This window comes from Podarcis tiliguerta, assembly GCF_965153285.1.
Source record: "Podarcis tiliguerta genome assembly, chromosome: 1".
Lineage (NCBI taxonomy): Eukaryota > Metazoa > Chordata > Lepidosauria > Squamata > Lacertidae > Podarcis > Podarcis tiliguerta.
Window position 1 is genome coordinate 38075743 of NC_139534.1, and position 22102 is coordinate 38097844.

General features: G+C 39.8%; 1 protein-coding gene across 11 annotated transcripts in view; it reads right to left on the reverse strand.

Moving 5' to 3' along the window:
• ARHGAP15 (Rho GTPase activating protein 15) overlaps window positions 1-22102 on the reverse strand; it is a 370171-nt gene that overhangs the window by 321620 nt on the left and 26449 nt on the right. For all 11 annotated transcript variants that reach the window (XM_083410920.1, XM_083410912.1, XM_083410910.1 and 8 more), the window contains 2 exons: window positions 9434-9508; window positions 5011-5069 (listed from right to left, as the gene is read on the reverse strand). In XM_083410920.1, the coding sequence (XP_083267046.1) occupies window positions 5011-5069; window positions 9434-9508 (134 nt within the window). The remainder of the gene's footprint in view (window positions 1-5010; window positions 5070-9433; window positions 9509-22102) is intronic.

Below are 22102 nucleotides of genomic sequence, written 5' to 3' on the forward strand. Positions count from 1 at the left end.
CTACTGCTTACCTAGAGAGGGCTGGAGCAAGGCAGGCCAGTGGTGTGAGTTGGGGATAATGATTGCAACATTAGGACCACTAGATTGGTGAACTCCTGCAGCTCAGCCCCACCACAAGCAGCACTACTGAGCCCAGGGTTCCAAACTATTTACATATAACGGTCATCTGCTAGAATAAAGTTTATTTGATTTTCCAAGCTGGGCAGTCAGGCGTGCACTTAAGAACACGATCCAAATTCAAAACAGTATTCAGTACATCTCTTCTAATATTGACAGAATTGCAACTGCATGGGTTTAGCCCAATGGTTTGGTAGCTCAGATGCTGTGTCCAAACAGCTACAGCTTTATCCTTAGTTATATTTACAAGTCTGGTTCAGTAGTCTGATTAGGACAACTATGCTTTCTAGGTTGCTCTACTGCAAGACCAATTCACAGCACAGCAAGTGGTAGGAAATCAGGATGAAACAAAGTAGAAGAATAAAGGAAAGAGGATAATGAGCTATCAAAAGAGCTGAAGAAACTAGTTCTATAGGACTACTTAATGCTTTGCATTTTTAAAAGATATACAGCATTTAAGAATATATATAAACATCCGATATGTATTTTAAAAAAACACCATGCATATAAAAATGCATACACTTAGAGAGTCTTCCTTGCTGAGTCTTCTTTTGTTGGCAAACCAAGTTTGCCTCTGTGTAATGAGTGAAATTCTGCTAAAGCTGTCACCTCAGTCTTAAACTCTTTATAGCAAGATCTGATTTAAATGTTTAGCTTATTTGGGACAGTAGTAGTCTCATGCAGCCGTATCACCTCATATTTCATGGGGAAAGATGCCCTGTTTGAAATCACCATCAAATTCAATCTGCAGACTTGTGTGAGCCATGTTAGAGCTCAAGTGCTTTAATTCACCATTTGAAGGCAATTATAACGGATTTCAAAGATGATAATGTTGCATCATTTGCAACTTGTTGACTACAAAGATTTGCCACAATGCAGCACAAAATTAAGTGGACATAAACCACTGAAATCAATTGGCTTAAATGTATTTTAGTCTGCCTTGGCTTCAGTAGTGGTGCATATGGTGGGCTTGCTGGGCTGGGAGGTGGCAAGGTCAGGACCACAGGTGTACTGGCAGGAGCACCAGACTGGCCCCTTCAGGGCTACCACTCCAAACCAACCCCATCCAGGTAAGCAGCAGCAGCCCTGGTGTTAGGAGGGTGGCTCTGCAGTTCTGCTGCAGTAGATGTAGTGCTATTGCTTGAATATTGCCATTTACTACAAGTGGAAATAATCAAAATGAATTTACTTCCAAGTAAGGGGATTTACAGTTGTACTCTCTCTCGTGTCTCAAGTTGGCATAATAAGTAGAACACTTTCACTGAAGTCCATGCAAAGGTTCATGTTTTGCTAGAGCAAGGCCTATCACGGTTTGTCGTCATTTTGTAAGCAGAGACAATTTTTTCATTTGTTTCTTTAGACTGAAAACCAGAATAGAAATATCCAGCGACAGCCTGAGAAAGTTGGGACAATCAGTACTGCCACTCCAGATATTTTACTTCTGGTCCATCATTTGAATAGGATTAATGCATGCTAAATATGTAGATCCTATCCTGTACAGTGGTACCTCGGGTTAAGTACTTAATTTGTTCTGGAGGTCCGTTCTTAACCTGAAACTGTTCTTAACCTGAAGCACCACTTTAGCTAATGGGGTCTCCCGCTGCCGCCGCGCTGCCAGAGCACAATTTCTGTTCTCATCCTGAAGCAAAGTTCTTAACCCGAGGTACTATTTCTGGGTTAACGGAGTCTGTAACCTGAAGCGTATGTAACCTGAAGCGTATGTAACCTGAAGCATATGTAACCCAAGGTACCACTGTAGAAGCCACTTTGCAAAGTGGGAAGGCAGAGACAAACACCAGAACTTAGATGTTTTTAAGATCCAGTTCATGTATTACTGCAGTGGGTTTCTGTAGTCCAGTTCAGTAATATATTAAAGTAATGAATGTCAGCATTACATTAGCCTGAACTTCTATTCCTAGCTAAAGAATGGACTGTGGCACAGTGTTTACCACATATGGACATGGCATACTTCCTACATTTAGATTTCTGTCTGTCATATATGAGTTTCATTAGCATTACTTCCTCTTGTTTTCTGAAATACTGGTGCATAAAAAACAACAACATTTCCTTAGTTGTTGTTTTTAAGGGGGGGGGGGTCCAAAATAGTATTCTATGCAAGAGGTTCCAGAGCACTGGTATTCATTGGGTGGACTGGCATCCCAGAAGAGCATTGTACCCTAGGCTAAGGTGAACTGAATCAGTGGCACCAGCTTTCAGGTTTGTTAAGAAAAAGAGGGATACTAAGGTAGAGGGTAGCTTGGAACCTTCCAAATGTTGTTAGACTCCAACTTCCATCAGCCCCAGTCAGCATGGCCGGTGATATCAAATGATGAGAGTTGTAGTAAAATAACATCCAGAGGAGTAAATTTTCCCTTGCCCTGGGTTAAAAAGAAAAATGGAACTATCACATGCAAAGGACAGCATACTCTAGTATTGCTAACATTTATGTAGAAATACATGTCTTTAGCATTATGAAATATACATACAATTCCATATAGAGTCAGGGGTGGGGTTTTTTCTGTCTTAGAAAAAATCAGTTCAGCAAAAGGTGAAATATACAGCTGGACAGATGGTGTGACTGCAGCTCTTGATCTTTGGATTGCCAGTAAAGTTTTGGGGTTTTTTGAAATAAAAGTTAACCTAACAAAATTGATTAAATACATTTTAAAGAATGACACCATGTTGAGGTTTGTCTGGTGGCCCCAACGTGACAGTTTAGCAACAGATTAAAAGGAGACAAAATCAGTTAGAATACTGCATCAAAACGATGCAAGAGAGAGACAGAAAAACTCTCAGATATAAAACACCTGTAAACTGTTTTCATGCAAAAAGATAAATATGAACTACACAGCTGCATAAAACATAATGTCAAACTTCAAGCAGCTTTTTGTAAACTAGAAGCAATGAACTTCTACAGCTTTCTCCTTGTGACCACTGTATTTGCATTCTGGCAAATGGACACCTGATGGCAGCACACTATAAGACCAACACAGTTTGCATTGATTGCTATATGTTCTTAGAGAAGCAGGGACTTAAGTTTAAGTGGGTAATTCTAGGTTTATAACAAAAATTATGACACTTCCATTTCTGCCCCCCCCCCCAAATGTTTAACCACAGGAGCAGGAAGATCAGGCATTGTTTTCCTGTACTGGGCATGCAGAGTTACTAATAGATTCCACACATCTTTTATTTTGTATAAATGGCAAAAGCATTCTCAAAAATAGCATAAGCAGATTTAGGCAACATTTAATTTTGCAGACATGCTTCACTTCTTCACAGAGGGGCCAGATCCAAATAAGGAAAAGGGCTCATACACCTTTAATAGTTGTGTGGAAATGAGAATTTCAGCAGGCGTGCTCCCTCTCTTTCATCTGGCTGCCCTAAAGATTCTTGGAATAGGATGAAGTCTTGAGTTAAGATTCATGTGGGCTGAGTTGCTTGACTAGGTTCAAGCTCCTCTCAGCCACACGGATTGTACTGAGTGACTCCCCTTCCTTATCCCTTGATAAGGGACTTATCCCTTGAGGCTCTTGTGGGGGGGAAAGGAGAAGGACAAATTCCCACCCTAAGCTTTACTTGTACAAAGGGCAAGGTAAAATACATGCAATTAATAAATAAAATGGTCAAGCAGTCATTTGATTAGAACAGGGGCACTCAATACAGTGCCAATTTTGGACCCACCAGCCCCAGCCTGTATAGTCAATGGTTAAAGATGGGAGTTGGGAGAGGACAATGGTGGCTACTCCTTCATTAGAAAAAGGTTATTCGACCCAAGTGAGAACCCAGGAGTTTAGTGACTATATAAACCAATTTAAATGTTCACTTACTCTGGTACTACAGTCTTCTCACAGAACAATACTACTTCAGTTTTTCCTGCAGAGTTGGTTGTTCAAAAGGGTCTCCTGACATGAAAATGGTGCTCTACGTAAAAACTTAACTCTTCAGAGAGATAGCTACCTGCCTCCTGCACTCCATTCTCCAAGTGAAAACTAAGATACTATATGTCCATAAGACTGTACAGCCTCAGAAAGTAAATACAGTGAAATCAGCTGTAAATTACCACAGTCACTATGAAGAAATACAGCCGTGACAATCCAGATTCCAGACACAGAATTTTTGAGTTGAAGTTGCCTCAAAAATCTGCTAATCCAGCCTCTGAATCCCAATATATTTTCTACACTCAATAATCACTAATTACTAATGACATTTCCACCTCCAGTTTGAAAAGCAACGATTTCCCTTCCCCTCAAATTACGGTCTGGGCAGAGTGATCCATGTGCTTGCCACTGCCAGTTTCAAGTCCTCTGCCTGAGGCTGAGGGCAGAAGTGGCACAAGAACTGCAGCTTGCTAATACAGCACCTATTATGAAAACACAGCAGGATGCACTTATTTCTAAAAGATTCCCCAGTTTAATTCTTTTCTTTTTAAAGGACTCTGTTTGGGGGCTTTTTAAAACAACAACAACGTTGGGAGGGTTAAAACTTAAGAAAATGAAAATCTAGCAAGTTCCCAGGGCAAAAAAAGAATTGCTACAATTAAAGATAATGAATCAGTATCTTGTTTCTGCTTCCACTGAAATCACTTTAAAAACAAAAAAGGCACCCAATGGATAAAATACATTATTTTGTGAAACTTTTACCATAATCGAACCCCAATGTTCTTAAACTATGTATTTGCTGCAGATTAATAACATAGAAATATATTACCCTTCCTAATTTATAATACAGAAGAAAGACCCATGAATTCTGTGTACCATATGATGTCACCTTATGAAATTACTATGATACTTTGAGCTTAGTCTGCAGGTCAGGCTCTTATAGCTACCCCTTCAAGAGATAATGAGCTTTCTAACACTTTTGCTTATACTGTAAGTTTTGGTTATTGCCTCATACCTTTGCTTCTTGCCTCCATCTGCAATTTTAGCTTTTAGAAGACACCCTTCTTTGATTACCTGCAATAAAGAACAAACATATGCTAAATTCTTATTTGTGCTTTCAGGTTTCCCTACACTGGCATACTGCCAAAGAAACTAGTTCCCACCCAATTGTTTTAATATATGTTCACAAATGCAGCTTAAACCTAGCTAAGGCAGGTATTATGTGTTGAAGGGCTCGCTACAAAGTCTTAAAAAACGAACAGAAATGAAAACAGAAATGTTGCAAGAAAACGTATCAGTGAAGGGCAGGGAAAAGCAAAAGGCATCCTTTAGCAGCAGCTAGCAGCCATGTATCTTAGCAGGACCCACCGGTAGAAACACTTGCCCTAGGATCCAACAGTGGATAGCTACAAGCCACCATATGAAATTTCTCATAGTAGTCTAGAAGATTCTGAACTTTGGTCTGAACAGGTGCAGAATATAGGGCTTGAGACTGCCCAGAGCCCATGAAACAAGACAGGATACAGAAATTAACGCCACATTGGTTGGACTACTACCTCACCTCTGCTTATATTTGAATCCAGGTCTGCACAATTTACGAACTTAGACAGAGCCACCAGCCCTGTGTGGTGGTTCTCCAAAGCCTCAATAAACCTATTGATAAATTCCTTGGCTTTTTCTCCCCAGGAGTGCCAAAACAAGGAGTTTGTCAGCCTACTAGCAGGCTACAACACTGGACCTGTGTGCTGCATTCAACTACAGTGGGTCACTTCAGTTATTCAGGCCTGGCTTAGAGATGCAGGCATTTTATTACACTGCTGCACAATTTTATATAAGGTTATCTATTGCCATAAAATAAGTTATTAAGTTTAAAATACACTTTTTAATTAAAAAATGCAAACAGTCCATAAAAGATTCATATATAATATTGTTTGTTTTCATTATATGTAAGCCAAATTTTGGAATATAAATACAAAAACGTATGTTACAGTATCAGGAGCATACTCTGCATTTTTATGAACAGCTGAGATTTTGGAACATGTTGGGCAACGCATATGCTACATAACACACGTTCTTCATGAGCTCCTGAAATTTTTGGAAGCACAGGCTATAGGTACTAATGCATAGATTTGTGTATGTTGGACCATATTTTCAGTACTGAATGCCGAAGAAAAAAATGGATCACCCAAAGAACTGTGCCTCAATAAACAGATTGTTGCTCCACTCAGAATCAGGTTGTTGCTCCATAAAGCAATGCAAGGATTTTTTGATCATGTTCACATAAATCATCCAGCCTTCTCCCACCCCATGGCACCAAGATTATAGCAAACATCTGGCCTGTTCCCCTTCTCATTCTGTACCTTACATATGCACACTGTTCTTGCCAGGATACGTACAAGGAAGGAAGTTATTTTCCCCTGGCTAAAATGTGAATTGGAGATGGCTCCTGTTTACCATCCAAGCTTCAGATTAGTTTCTCTGAAACAGATCCCAATTTTGGTCATTTCCCCCTCTTGCCGAAGTAGTTTATTCCAATGGAAACAGGCAACAACCAGAAATTGCAACTCTGGGCTGACACAGATGTAACAGTGAGGAGGCAGTGAGCCACAGAATTACATGCTCTCTTCCCACAGTCCTTTTCTTTGAACCTTTGACACATGACCAGGCCTCAGAGGTTGGAAACATTACGTCAAAACTGCACCACAGAAAGACACGTGTGTTTTGCATTGGTGAGCATCTGTTCAAATGTCTTCATCACAATCCTTCCAGGAGGATTCAGGTTATCGTTTCATTCCTTCCACAGATGGATGGCATGAGATTACTGAACATGAAATGTCCTTACAGCACTTGCTATCTTTTCTGCCTCAATAAATATCCATCATTTGTTTGGGGGTGTTGTTTTTTAGCTGTACTGTTCCTGCACCTTTCTAGATGAAGAAAGGTTGAGGGAGCAATAGCCCTGAACATAAACGAGCACAGAAATAAGGCAGAAGAATTCAAGGACTCTGTATAGGGGCGAAGGAAAGGATAAAATGGCATGCTTTTATTGCTTTATGCTTGTTCATATTTCATGCAGTTAATGCATCTATGTGACTATGCCGTGCAATATAGATGTTATCTGTGTGCTTGAATATTTTACATAATGGCAAGGAAAAAATTATGAAGTCGGTATAAAAAATTATTCAGAAGTCTTACTGAGAGCAGTGGGGCATTGCTTTAAAGAAGGTCTGTGTTCTGGAGCATGACTGGATAGGAGGAAGAATTGCCTGGAGAATGGAATGTTATGGTAAGAGGGAAGGGGAATCTATTGGAGGGCAGGACGCTGGGGAAGGAAGGAGCAGTTGGGATATGTCAGCTAAATGGGTGGAGGCCAGTGTAGAGGGCGGATGAATTTCCTAGATTAGGAAAATGTTCAGGAGATGAGATCTCCTATTCGAAAGGTTCTCCGTAAAAGCAAAGCAACAAATAAATTCACACCATAAACCATACTGCACTGATCCAAAAACTTAGTTTGATATTTATTTGTTATTTATACAAATAAACATCTGCTAAATAGTTAATTCTGAGGTCTCTCTCATACAGTTCACATTCTGAGGCCTTGAACATCTACCTGAAAGCAAAGAATTCATAGGAGGATGGTGACAACTGCAATCTAGATCTGAGGTTTGGAAGTTAGACCCGTAGAAGAATTTTATCTTGCTGGCAAGAAGTTTCTGTGCATATACAGAGCACTACTGTCAACAAAGGCTTCCATGGCCCAATTCATACATAAGTGCAACAGTATGGTAGAAATTGACCTGTGGTCTTGTTTTATATACTCTTCTTGGGTAATAATTGTATTGAGGAACCATGTGAGTATGGACAATGACATAGTGACTTTCCAAGGCCACATTGTTCTCCAAGGGACCAGGCAACATTTATATGAGAAGGATTTGCACTCATCCCATGGTTCCTCAATATAGATGTTACTGGAGAGTCAGTGAGGTGTACCACGGAGAATCAGTTCCCACATCATTGTGGCAACATTTGGTTGTATGCCTCTTACGTCCTTGAGAGGAGGAAGGGGAGGCAGTGGCCTAGCGTGCGGGGTGCAGGGGGGGCCGGCCGCACCGGGCGCAACATCTGGGGGTTAGGGTTAGGGGGCGCAAATCCACGGGTTAGGGGGCGCAAATCCACGGTTTAGGGGGCGCAAATTACTTGCCTTGCCCCGGGTGCTGACAACCCACGCTACGCCACTGAGGGGAGGTTCTAGGTACATAAAAAGGATGCACGACTGGAAATGGGTTTCTCCTTCTGAAATGAATAGAGAGGCCCACTTCTATAAAAACTGCAAGTAAAATAGTTATTAATTAAAACTTGCAAGAACACAAGAGTCAGAATTAACAAGTAGAGTTGTAAAACAAATGCAAAAAGAATTTGGTGGACTGAATGAAGGAAAATAAACTGAGTTTGAATCCTGGCAAGTCAGAGGCTCCATGCGTGACTGGTTCCTGTGCCCAAGAAATTATCTGCCCTGGATGGGATTGTACTCTCTCTGACAGAGCAGGCTATAGTTCTTAGATTTAGCAGAAGATCAACAGAATCAGTTTGCCCTCCCTCCCTCCAAAAATCATTCTCTCAGTTAAAGTCACTTTCATCATCTAGCTATTCAAATTTTAGGTGTTTCAAATTTCACTATATTTGCTGAGCTGTGCTGTACTAGAGGGAGGATGGAGAAGGTGGTGATGGCAAAGACTGCCTAGGCATGAACCAGAGGGAAGAAGCTTTCTCTCTATTCAGCCACACCACTAGGGAGCCAACCAAGCATGCGGGTTCATTCTCGGACTTGGCATGGTGGTGCCAACTAATTGGGACCAGCATGCTACTGCAGACATGCTGTGCCAGCAGAACAACAGAGTTGGACGCACATTGGCAGCAAATCCAGACTTATCTCTATCTGAGAGTTTCTCATCTACTTTAGGAACCGTGGTGCAAGTGGAAACAGGGAACACACCAGAACTAATTTTTCTACAGGTTTTCTACAGGTTTATCCCTGCTCCTCACTGAGTAGCAAACTCTTCAGAAAGCAACTTCATGCCTAGCAGTTTCTCTTGGTTTTATTCATTTTGCTAAACACATCCATTTTTGGATAAGCAATGTCATCATGTAATAAATATCTATTAGTATTGCTGAAATGTCAGCTTTAATTTTCTTGAGTTAATGGGTAATTGAAATTGTATATCATTCACCACAATGGTTTGTAGATTCCAAAATTATTCTTTTCACTGTTTAACCAACCTTCCCCCAAATCTTTAGTTCTCTTCACCCTATTAATATATTGAGGCATCTGCAGCCCTAAGTACTTACCCTCCAAAAAACATGCATTACATTTTGATTAATGAAATCTGAAGTAAAGAACTACATCAATAAATTGTAAATTCTGTAATACAATTGCTTACCGTTTGCTCCAGTGGGCTGATGAACTCAGAAAGTGTTAAATTGTGTTGGGAATGATTCCTTCTATGACGGGATATCTGAAAATGCATTCATTTACAAGTTAGAACCTGCTAGCATCAAATCAAACAATGCTGAACAAGGAAGGGTCGATTGAAAGTAACTTAACAGAACATACGCAGTTTGCTCTGCGCTAAGTGCTAAGAATCTGCATGCTAATAACACTGACACGCAGCCTTCTTTATTTATAACATTTTATCCCTCGCTACCTCTAGTAATAATAATTCCGTGTTTAATGTGCCTGCTCAGTAACCCTTTCAATAACTCTTTAAAGTCGGTCGGTATTGTTTTGAGATAGTCAAATACCTCTCAGTTCAAGTCATAGATGGACTCTGAAAACATTTCTGAAAAGGTTGGACAATCGGTTATTTCCAAGCCAAGTTACAAGCTTTGTTAAATGCAATTGCTCTCCCAATTGCCACTGAGAGAAAAGCATCATTCCCAGCCCCGTTATCTCCTAGCTTTCCCCCAACTTCATCACCTCCACTACATTTTACCTGCCTGCAATGTTGGCAGCTGTGACAGCAGCAGGTAGGTTCTTCTTCCTTCCCTAGTGCTACATATATGAATTCCTGCTATGGGAGCTCTCATGTAATTTAGCACCTTCTTTTCTATTTGTGGATTATGCTCCCCCCCCCAAAAAAAGAGCTTACCATATGTATTTAAAATATGTCAATGAAATTTAAGGAAAGAGGGAAAGAATCAGAGGTGCTTTGCTCTAAGTTATTTATTAATACATGTACATCTTTCACTTCTCTTCCATGGCACAGGTCCTGGCTTCCCATCCAGGCACTGATCTGCCTGAAGGGTGGAGGTGATGCTACCTCCTTATCATTTTATGTAAGTGAACCAAAATAAGAAACTATTTCTTGGTAGATTTTAATTGTGCTTTGTTTTAAAAGGAACCACAGTTTGCCATGCGGGACTGAAACACATAACTAAATGTGTTATTTTTATCTAAAACAGAAATAATCAGTAAATTTTGACTGGTTTTTTAACTAGGCTCCCTGTCTTCTTTCATAGTAAAACACAGTTAACAAGAAGCCATAATATATGCTGTTTATATGTAAATGTCGGACTCTACAAAATGTTCATAATTAATCCAGAGGGCCTCCCTCAAAATATACTTTAAAATATTATGATCCCATATTTTACGGCACACACTGCTTTCATGTTTATTTGTAAGCACTAACGTTTTAAGCCCTGAAACCTACATCTTAGAAAGTGCTCTACTCTCCCAGTGATAGCTAATGAGCTTAATGAATTACCCATTCTAAATTTAATACCAACGTTTCACAGAGAAAACAGATAAAACAGTCTCTGTGATTCAAAAGTTTCGCTGACCTATTTATGAGGAATATCACTTAACAATTTCATTAGAAATGAGTAACAGCTGGTGACATGGCTGTGTCCTAAAGTGTTTTTCTCTCTTAATATTCTGCATCTTAAGCAATCGAGCCTTCATAAGAAATACTTTCGTTAGTGGCAGTCCCTCCTTTGGGGAGAAAAAAATGTCAGACCACATTTTCTGTATTTTGCAATCTTGTTTTCAGGAGTGTCATGCTCCCGTTTTATTAGCATGTAGGGTAAACAAGAATGATTTGCTGATGCTGTTGAGAGAACTTCTAAGATGTCAGACTTTCCATTTAGATTTTGGATAGAACTTTAATATTAATACAAACTGAGGCATGTGTGTAAATTCAAAATAAATTAGTTCCATTTATCTCCCCTCTCCATATCTTTTAATGTTATACAGATCTGGTGCTAATATTCATGCTACAACATCCCTATCTAAACTTCAGGTCTATATCATTTTTATTCTCTCAAAGATCCCCACTCTTAATTATACTTTTACATATAACATAGCAGATAAAGTTGTGAGATCATTTCTCTACCCAGAATGAAAGAAAATGACCTCCCAGCATTCCTTGGGGGTCAATAAATGATACTCCATCAGTGATTCAAAGAGAATACGTTGGGAGTGATCAAGCTAAAGTGAAGCACTTTAACGCTGCAATTTTAAGCCGAGGGAAAATTGGACGTTCTTCACACACACACACACAGGCGTATGTTGTGTATTCTTGATTTCAACAGATAAGTGAAAAGTGAGAAGTGTTATAACATTGTGGGCAGCCCTTAAAAAGGAATATTAGTGACCTCCCTCAAAGAGCTATCATGAGAATCAATAAAAATTATGCACATATCAATGAAGGAAAAGTACACTATGCTTATATATCAGTGTGTCACCTTTCTAATATAGTATATCCATTTTAGACAATGTATTGGCACTGCTATGTATAGATGTTGATACTAGACAAAAGAAAGATAGAAAAATGACAATTTCCCACAGACTAATAATCTAATCTGAAGAATTGTTGGTCTAGCATATGAGTACTTAGGATGAGGCCTGCCAATGTCACTGTGCTAGTGTAATGACCCCAAAATGATATCACACTCATGTTAACAATAATGTTGTGCTGTTAACACTCCAAGCAGGTATGATATTTTAAGATTCGGGCATAAGGGATAGTGCATGGTCAAACCCTTGGGATCTCTCCCATTTTCCACCACATATTCTAATAATCTCAATCATTTCCACTAAGCTTCAAGTATTAAGAAAGTCTGAGAAACCTTCAGAAGGTTCCTTTTCGGGAAAGCTGGCTTATCAGCAGTTTTATGATTTGATGAACGTTCTTCAGTCAGCAGCAATGTCACCTGAAGCATTAAAAAGTCCACACACTAAGCGCTTGCAAGTCTATGGGCAAATCTGGTTTTGTTAAATTCAACCTCAGCAACTTTCCCCTCTTCCCTCCCCCCTCCCCCCAAGTTAGCTAAAGGGTATAACAATACTGCTAGATTTCTCCTAGCATCCAGGAATGAAGTCATTGTCAGTTTCTGCAAAGGCAGAATTTCTGCAAAAATATGCCAGTTATCCTGAAGTAAACCAAGGGTTGACAATGTAACTTTATGGCAAACAGCTTTGTGATAAGCAAAATGGAACAAATGCATGTAACTTAGGGTTACCAAGAATCAGAACACAACTGCAACATGTTCCAAGAATGAGGGCTACCATGGTTATTGGAACAAGGAAGTAGCTCCTAGTGAAAAAGAGTGATATTGCAGTAGAATAATACTGGGTCCTTAAGTAGAACAAGTAAAAGGAAGTTGCTTTCACTCCTGCTTCAAACTAGAACTTTTAGCCACACATTGTGTAATAAAGAAGCTGGACTGTACATTTACTGTCTGAGTACTATATCACATTCCTTTGTTTGAATCTGTAAACGTCAGATTTTTTAAAAAACAACAACACAGATCTGTGTTACATTCTCCTTCCTTACGTCTCCTTTTAAGTACACTGCCCTCTGTACACAGTTCAGTTCCCTAGTGTGTGTAAGAATAATGATAATGGCTTTGCTTGCCTTGACCCTCAGTTCAGTTATAAATCAAAACCTTATAGACCTTTTAACAGAGTAAGAGAGCCTTCCTTCATGCTCAAGCCTATGGAGGTACTTCCCTCCCAATCCTGCAAGATATCAATGAAATTTATTATAAACAGTCCCAACTTAATCTGGATAATGAGCAGTATAATATCTTAAATAAAAGAAAATCAATACGTGTTATTGCACACATATTGCACTGAACCAGAGCCCTGATTTAAGAGTCCTGAACAACAAGCATTGCTTGTGAGTAACTCCGCAAGGGATTGAAAACCTTGAGCAGTGGTCCAATATATTTTAGTTAGTGTATACATTCTCACTTGCACCTTCTATGCACCTTACTTCATACCATGGATTAATTGGATTACATTGCTTGGAGCACATCTGTATGTAGATGCATGTTACAGCCTTATTGATCTGCTCGCACTGTTATGTATGTTAATTGTCCTAGCAAACCTCAGCAGAATCAAGTGCCGGATGTCTAGATCTGACTAGTTTTTCAGAATATTGTGTGACCCTCTGGGTGACTGCATGAAAGAAGAACTGCTACCTAATGTGCCATGTCACAATAGCTGAATCAGGGCAATGGCTTACTTTGGTTGCTGTTGCAACTAAAGCCATAAGGTTGGGGGTATACATATAGATCAATAGGTTCTTCTATAAGATTGGGTCAACTTATAAAAAGGAGCAAGACATGGTGGATACATTTAATGATCTGGGAACACCTAATGCTGTGGTGCTTATGTGCTCTGTACTTTCTAAAGGAAAATTAGGGTATAGGTCTGATGATACAGCACATAATTTTTGAAATTCACTTCTGCAAGATGGGATGGTGGCTAATATCTTAGATGGCCTAAGGGACTGGTCAAATTCAGAGCCCAAGCTTATTGATCACTGAATAATAGCTGGTGGAAGTGGGCAACAGAAAGGAAGAGCCTATGGTTTTCATGTCCTGCCTGTGGACTTCCTGAAGGGACATGAGAGGCCACTTTGGGGAACAGGATACTAGACTTTATAGGCCAGGGGTCATATTTTGTTTTTATTATCTTAGTTACAACAAAATGATAAGCTATCTTCTTAGTTCCCTGACTCAATTCATTCCTTTTATGAAACACTGCTATTCTTTTGTCACATCCTTCTTGTATGTGGCTTAAAGCAATACACATGAGGTTCTCATTTGGTCTCTGTCACAAGTGTAGGCCCGACCCAAATCTGCTCAGTTACAAATGTGAAATTGTATCAGTCATCTTAGAGCCAGGCCATACATTATAGGCAATATGTAGAATCAGCCTGAACCAATCTTCAGAATGGCATAATTACAGTAGTATGTAGAGCTGCTTACTCTATAGACGTGGCTTACTCTGTCTTATGTTGAGCTTTCCTGCCATTACTAAGAACGTATGGTTGTAGGACATGATTCCTATGCAGCCATTTCACATGGGAAATTGAGCTACAAGTTATAGGCATGAAACAACTAAACCTAGTGGAAAATGCTGCAAATGAGTTTGCTATGAAAGACATAACATATAAACTAGTGCATGAACTTATAATCAATCACATCCTAGTTGTACTTGACTTTCTGTTGCTCATGCCTTGAATCTCAGCTTCATTTTCTGATTTTTACAATGATTTTTTTTAAATTTTCTCATAAAGTTTCCATGGCACTTAGCCAGGTTTATTAGTTGAGTTTTAATAAGCATTAATATAGCATGTTTCAAAATGTTTAACTCATCTTTTAAAAAACAGGTCACAGTAACTCCCATTTTATAGATAGGTAACGGAAGTTAAAGAACCATCAAGTTCAAAGACCATCAAGAACAGAATATGAAGAGTGGTTTCCCCAGGTCCAAGTCCAATACCAAAGCTGTTGGCAAAAGCAGCAGCAGTTTTCTCTCCCATTGTGTCCTGTTATATCAAACAATTAGATACTAATAAAGTGATCTAGCTAAGGACAACTCATTTGCTGGGCTGAGAACTGCAGGCATAAATTGAAGTACATCCATTGTATTCACATTCTTATGCACACATTCATACTTGCATACAACCAGAGCTGCAGAATAGGGCATAACAACATTCCCAGTGTATTTAAAATGACACATTGGAAAATGAGATAGCTCCACCAAAAGGGTGTTTCAGTTCTGCTGGAATGTTGCCCTTTTTGAAAGTTTTTACCATTCCGGGAGCTGAAGAGTTAACAAGAATGCTACAAACTGCTGGCTAATATCTGCTGAGAAATGCCCTTGTGTTAGTGGTATTTTTAATACTCCTTGCCCTATATTTATTCCCCTCTAGCGGATGCTTCATTAGTGCTTCTTTTTATCTCGCCTGCCTAATTCATTCTCCCAGATTTAAACAAGCCAAAAGCTCACCTTATGCTACTGCAGAAGCAATTTTTATTTTTTGAAGGTTAATCCAACTCAGCAGGATTTAGGGATGGCACTCTTCCTTGGTCGTAGGCATGTTGGCTCAGGCCAGACAGCTGTTTGGACACTCTCCATTGGGAATCTTGCCCTCAACACCCACAGTTGATGCACATACATGGTCTACTGGCTGCCTACTTCCATGCCCATCTGTTCAGATGGCATGCTGCCCACTCACAAGTTCGCTGGAACCTTGCCCTTAGTGTGTAGGTGCCAGGCAATGATGGGTTTAGATGGGCAGCCTGCAAAATATTGTAAGTGATCACTTTTTCTCCTGCAGGAAGTCCTTCCTCTATGCTAACACTGTGTGCTGTGTTGCAGTTAATCAAAACTGTGCGTACTTAGCATGCCAAGCAAAAAATTGTGATTTCTTATTTAAGATATTTATATACCATCTTTCTGTTGTAAAAGTCTCAAAGGCGGCATACCATTTCCAAACAAACAAACAAACCAATCTAATACAATGATAAAGCTATAGAAAGGGGAATGCTTTCAATAGTTCTTTCTATCAATATCTCTATTATCACAAAGATGACTGCCTGAAACTAAGGTGATTGTTGGGGGTGGGGGAGGAGAAAGCTGCTAGAATGGAAATCAGACTATAATTTAGATTATCATGCAGCCGCAGCTAGCCTCTACACAGGATCAAAATACCCATAAGTCAAAATTATGGCACCAATAAAGAAAGAGCAGTTTATTCACAAAACACACATTTTAAATTTAGTCCTGATCAAAATATTTGTAAGTATAAACAACAACAGCAAAAAGTGTCTCATTCAGAGTTGAGTAATTAATTAAAGACGACTGTGGCGTTTTTAAAGCAGGGCAATATTTTTGTTTCTTTTGCTTTAAATTGAAGAGGCTCTCCTGCTTGTGAAGGTCATGGGATTCCTTCTCAGCATTCGGTTTCATTTCACGAAGGGGCTTTGGATGCAGGCATATGTTTGTTTTATTATTCCACAGAGAACTGTCTGAGGGCTAAGTTTTCTTTTGTGAAATACATCTTTTTATTATAATTTTAAGGTCTAAAGTTTCTTAAAGTACTTCTGAGAACAATATAATAAATGAAAAAAGGGCCAAAAGTAAATTGACAAAAAGCAAACAAGAAAACCCCAACCTGGGGAATAGCCATTTCTCTATCTCTTCCTCCATTTCCTTGTATGTCACAGGATAGATAAGAAAAACAAATACAGCCAATAAATTAGGAAAGCTGGAAAGCAAACAAGGTGGATAGTCAATTCATTTCAAATGTGATGATATTGCCTAGTACCTTGATGTTTCTACTGAGACAGCTTGTTCAGACAATGAGCTCAGCAACAGCATCACATTTGTTTTGTTTTCGTTCCAATTATCTGTGTGTGAAGAAGAGCATGTGGCCCCTTCAGTGGCTTGGACCATAATGAATAAGTGCCTCAAAACTGTGCGACAAACACCCTTGGATTGTAGTCTTCAACTCAGGGGTAGTCTTAATCAGTTAGGACTGTTTGCACCAGTTGCGCTTCCAAGGGTAAGGCCATTGGAACAGCAGGTGCAGTCCTCTTCATATCCAAGGTAGCACTCCCAATTATGGCTTTTCTGGGTTTTCTCCACTAAGAATGAATCAAAGGTAGACATTTCCTACAGTGATAAATCCTGTGAATGTTGGCTAAAGAAAACTCCAGAACTGACATGCTAGAACAGATGCTTAAAAATAAAACTGCAGATAGATAGGCCTTGCAGCCTGCTGTTTCAGGTAGGCAAGATGGCTGGAGCTTTTCGTGCTATACAACTTGTGGTGAGGCATTCATGTGAACGTACAAGTGCTCAAAGCATGGGTGAGGGCATACATACAATCCCTGTCTCTTAGTGTGCGGGAGCCTCCTCAGACCACTGGGCCTTTAACATGGTGGTCTGAAGGGAGGTTCAGCACACGTAGCTGAATGCTTTCAGAAATGGCTCAGTGATTGGGAGCCCTGCCTTAACAGGGCTTAATCACACAAAGATCTAAAGAGGAGCCCACATCCCTGGGGGTGTTGGGAGTGGAGCTTGCACGTGTACCTCTGCCCCCCCCCTCACAGTTTGAGCATTTGTGTGTTTGGGCCTGAGCATGCCTACAGCCTGCTTAAGAAACAGGTTCCTTTCCTCCCGGTAATTATTTCGTAAGCAGAATGTGGTCTAATTACTTTGTGATTAGGAAAGGGAAACACTTCACTTCAATAAAAGTAACTAGACCAGGAGGTGCCCACTTCAAAGAATCTGCACAGCAACAAAGCTTCCAACCCACCCTTTAAAGCAGCTGGCTAGAGTTCTGGTTGCCAGAGGATTTATTTGCAAGTTATGCCTGCGATTTCGCACATCATCTTTAAGCACATAAAGGTCAGATCAAGGGTCTCCTGGGACACAGGTGAGTCCTAGGAATAACTTAAGTGCAATAGCTGGTACAGACAAAGCCTTGGGTTAGAGCTGAAAAACAATGCTACAAGCTTAATGGGAAAATCACAAAGCCATGCATGTTTCAGTGACTGATGTACGCTTCCTATGACATGAGGCAGGTGTGCCATTATTATTAGTAGCAAGCATACATAACAATTAGATACTTAAGGTGCAAAAATATTATGTCACATATGACAGCTATTGAATTTCAAATTGTTATAAAACAGCATGTCGAATTCATTTTAAAGCCTGGTGCTCTCTGTCTTTCCGGAGTTTAGATGAGCTCTGTGTTTTGTGTTTTTGTAAATCAATGCCTCCTCGTCTTTTTAGGCTATAAGGCTACAATCTGACTGCAAGGACACCCAACAGCTCCTTGTCCTTTGCCCTTCTGCCTGCGCTATGTGACTGAGCATCCACATACCTTAAAACCATCCACCCTGTCGGCTGTTATTCAGTTGCATATCACAATTTACTTCCCATTCTCTCCTCAAACATGCAACCCGGATGAGCAACAAGATGTTTCAGCTGCCATGTCATTTCAGTTTATACATGTCTCCTCCTTTATGCATGCTCTACATCTCAACTCATGCCTCATCTCCCCCACTTTACTGCCATGGGCTACAAGTCCAGAACAAAGCTGAGTCTCAGGGTCACCGAGAACAAGGCACATGAAGAAAAACCACACGAGAGAAAATCAATGGCCACATAAAGCACTGCTGTGAAAACTCATTTTTGATGGATTTTGCAATGGTGCTTGCTGAAGTTAACAATAATTAGAAGACAACGGATGAAATATGTACTATTGTTAACACTGTGGATGAAGCAGTGTACAGTGTAGAATGGCTAAAACTATAAACCACACACCACCTGTAACATCTGAGTGCAACTTTCAACTATTTAGACACCTAACAGACTGCAGTGGACATCTACATTAACAAGTTGAATAAGGGATTGGGGTGCAGGGAGGGGATCCCACAAAATGTTTCTCATTGCCGCTGCTTGGAGCCTTGTTTATGTTTAGGCATATGTCACAAAATTACATAAAGCACTTTTTAAACATATATGTTTTTACTCATCAGTGAAATCTTTTAGATGCTCAGAATCTGTGCTTACTATATCATTAACTGAATTTCCCCCCAAACATTACTCCAGAGTAGTTGCTATCTGTCCCTGTGATGGACTGCAGATACCCTCAGTCAATTCTTTCCACTTGTTGGGAATTTTAACAGGTGCAGCCTTTCACATATACGGCCAACAGCTATGGATGATGGGAGTTGCTGTGCAGCAACATTTTGAGGCCTGCAGGTTCCTCACCTTAGATAGGAGGCTAGCACTTCCTATAATCTGACCAGGGGCACAGAACACACGTGGTGTGGTGAATTCATTATAAGGACTGTTCCATTAGCACAAGTATTTCTGCTTCCTAGAAGGCACACTCGCCCTCTCCTCACCTTGCATGCTGCTCTGGGAGTTCTCCCAAGCCCCCAGAGCTGATGGGGGACACATGGGGAGGGGAAGGGAGAAAGCCCCATTGCACTGCCAGTTCCTGCTAGAACAACTCGTTAGCTGAATCTGGGCTGTTGTTTATCCATTTGAAGTAATACACATGACCCTGCTTACTATGGGGCATTTATTAACAGACCGTTTAGAACCTTAAGACAAAGCCGCACAATTAAATATTAAAGTGCCCTGTAATATCCAGTACCATTAGCATTGCCCTTTCCTACAAACTTTCTTCCTTCACACTTCGGAAGATGCTTCTGTTGGTATTTCTACTACGTTGTGAGGTTTATTGCAACAGCCTGAACAACTGACTATAAATAGTGATCTTATGATCCGAAAATAAGGTGTGAGGGCATTTTTGCACGTGACACTAATTTTTTGATCCTGTTCCCCCACTCCCATTTGTGAGCATGTGTGAATGCTGTTAATACTGAGGAATAGACCCGTTTCAATTTAAACATACATTCAACCCACTGCAGGTATTAAATTCATATTATTGACTGGGTTTCTGTCACGTTTATAAAAAAAAATCCAGTAAAAAACAAATTGTTGAGCAGCTATTTCTTTTGGTGCTCTTATGGGGTCCCCTGAAAGACAGGAGTGAATCAACGGGTTCAAAGGCTTCACAAGTCTTGGATCTGAGCAACAATGCATGCAGATTTTACAAAACAGAGCTACTGAACAAACTGCCATAGGATATACAACATCCAGCATGTTCCACGGTATTTAAATTACAGCTTCATATGGCCAACCCACCCTTTCCCTCATCTCTCAGATCCCCATATGGATTTGGCAGCCTAGTTTAAAAGTATAAGTAGACATAAGTGGAAATAGTGGGTACTTCAGTGGATGAGGCAATAGATAATGGCCAATAGAAAACTAGGGTTCTTTTAACAGAAATTACTGAGCAGGACATCTATCAGATTAAATAAGTTCAGGAAGGAGCGTGTATTGGATAGATTCTAGAAGGAACAGAAGAACAGAAGAACATGGTATCTTATAAGAGGAGATATAAGGAAGAGTTACTGTGAGGAAGAAGGCAAAGTATAAGTCCATGATTAAGCCTTTTATCCCAGCCTGCCAAATCCACATTGAACCCATACTGGTTTTTGGAATTTTGCTTGGTAGGTTGAGCACATCTCTATAGAAAAATCACCATGGAGCCCCTTAAATCAATGTATTCTCACCATTCATTATTTATTACAGTTTTAGTTTCAGGTTTCGAAAACAATTAAGGAGAGCGTTTAGTATGAAAATTACCGTAATTGCTTGCTAATTGAGGTTATCTGCTTCACATTATTCAAAAAGCAAATTGTGTTGACACTTGTACCCAGAAATGATTACTTAATAAACAAAGTCAGAATGCATCACAAATAAAACACGGCTGTCTGCTGATGGCTACATTTATCTGGTATGAACCGTTCCCAGGAAAGATGTTAGGGAAGATGTCTTTCCATTGTTTAAACTCACAATTACAACTGAAAGACTATCTTCCTGGATTCCAGTACATGGTACATTTCACACAGTAATCAGGTAAGGGAATTCGTATTCACAGACAGTAAAAATGACCAAATTAAAAGTTTGAACACTTTATATTCCCATGCCTCTCATAGTGCCTCTTCTTTCAGAGCTGAGTTCTACAGTACATTATATGACCAAACATGTTTCTGACTTCAGAATCACCTTTGTCAATCAAACTTCAAAGAAGAGATTCCTCATTTTGATCATCCACTGATCAAACATTATTTCATCAAGATAAAATTTAGGGATCTGATCTTAGGAGGAAGCTTTTTTTCCAATTTGAGCAAAAGCCAGATTTGTAATTCCAAGAAGGGCAATACTTAGAAGGGTAATACCATACATACATAGTATACCCCATTGTACATCAAAGCTTGTTTGTTTAGACATTTTAATATGTTTTTTTAAAAACAGAGCACTGCACCGGAACACGTGAACATCAAAAATCCAGTGGCTAACTTAAGTTCTGATCCACACATTAGGCCAGTTACCCAGTAGATGAGAGGTACATTCTTAGGAATTTACAAAGACTGAATTCTTCAAGAACCCCTATATGTGATTTTCATCAGAAATGCAGAATTACAAAAGTATTGTTCTTTTCATTTAAAAAACTAAGTTGCTTTTGAGTGTTTTTCTTTCTCTTTCAACAGTTAAAAGGTGTCTGAAATTACATAGTGTTCTCTTTCATTAGGACTCTAGAGCTGAGAAGCAGCATTTTACTTTGATATTAACAAAGATATCTTAACCAGAACCACAAAAGCCCTACTTTGGGTCCCATGGCACCTGAAAATCTGACTAAGGTTTCAGAAGATCCCATTGAATTCTGTTGGGCTTTACTCTGAGTACCCCAGGATATGTCCTTACAAACGGAATGGCTGTCATTCATTCCTAAAGGAGAAATTAAAGTTCTGCAATTGGGGGAAAAGTTGCAGTGGGGATAAGATGTGTCTATCATTCAACAAACTTGGTAGTTAGCCATTACCAATGCAGACACTATGGATGGGAACACAGGCCCATAGTTACCTGCCTAAAGGCAGTCACAGCAGCTCTATAGCAGATGAACAGTGTGTTTATGATTCCCTTCCCTCTCCCCTCTGAAAAACTGGATTCAAAAGAGGAAGGTGGAAGCTGTCATTTCATACACACAAACTGAGCACAGTTTTGATTCAGGAGCAGGGAAAACATTCCTCACTCCCTTTTCAGGTATAAACTGAATAATTGCGGCTTTGCCTAGAGGAGCACAAGCTAATAAATCCTGTTTAAAATTGGACTTTGAGTTGTTTTATTAAACAGATCTATTAATACTTGGCTTGCAGTTCATGGC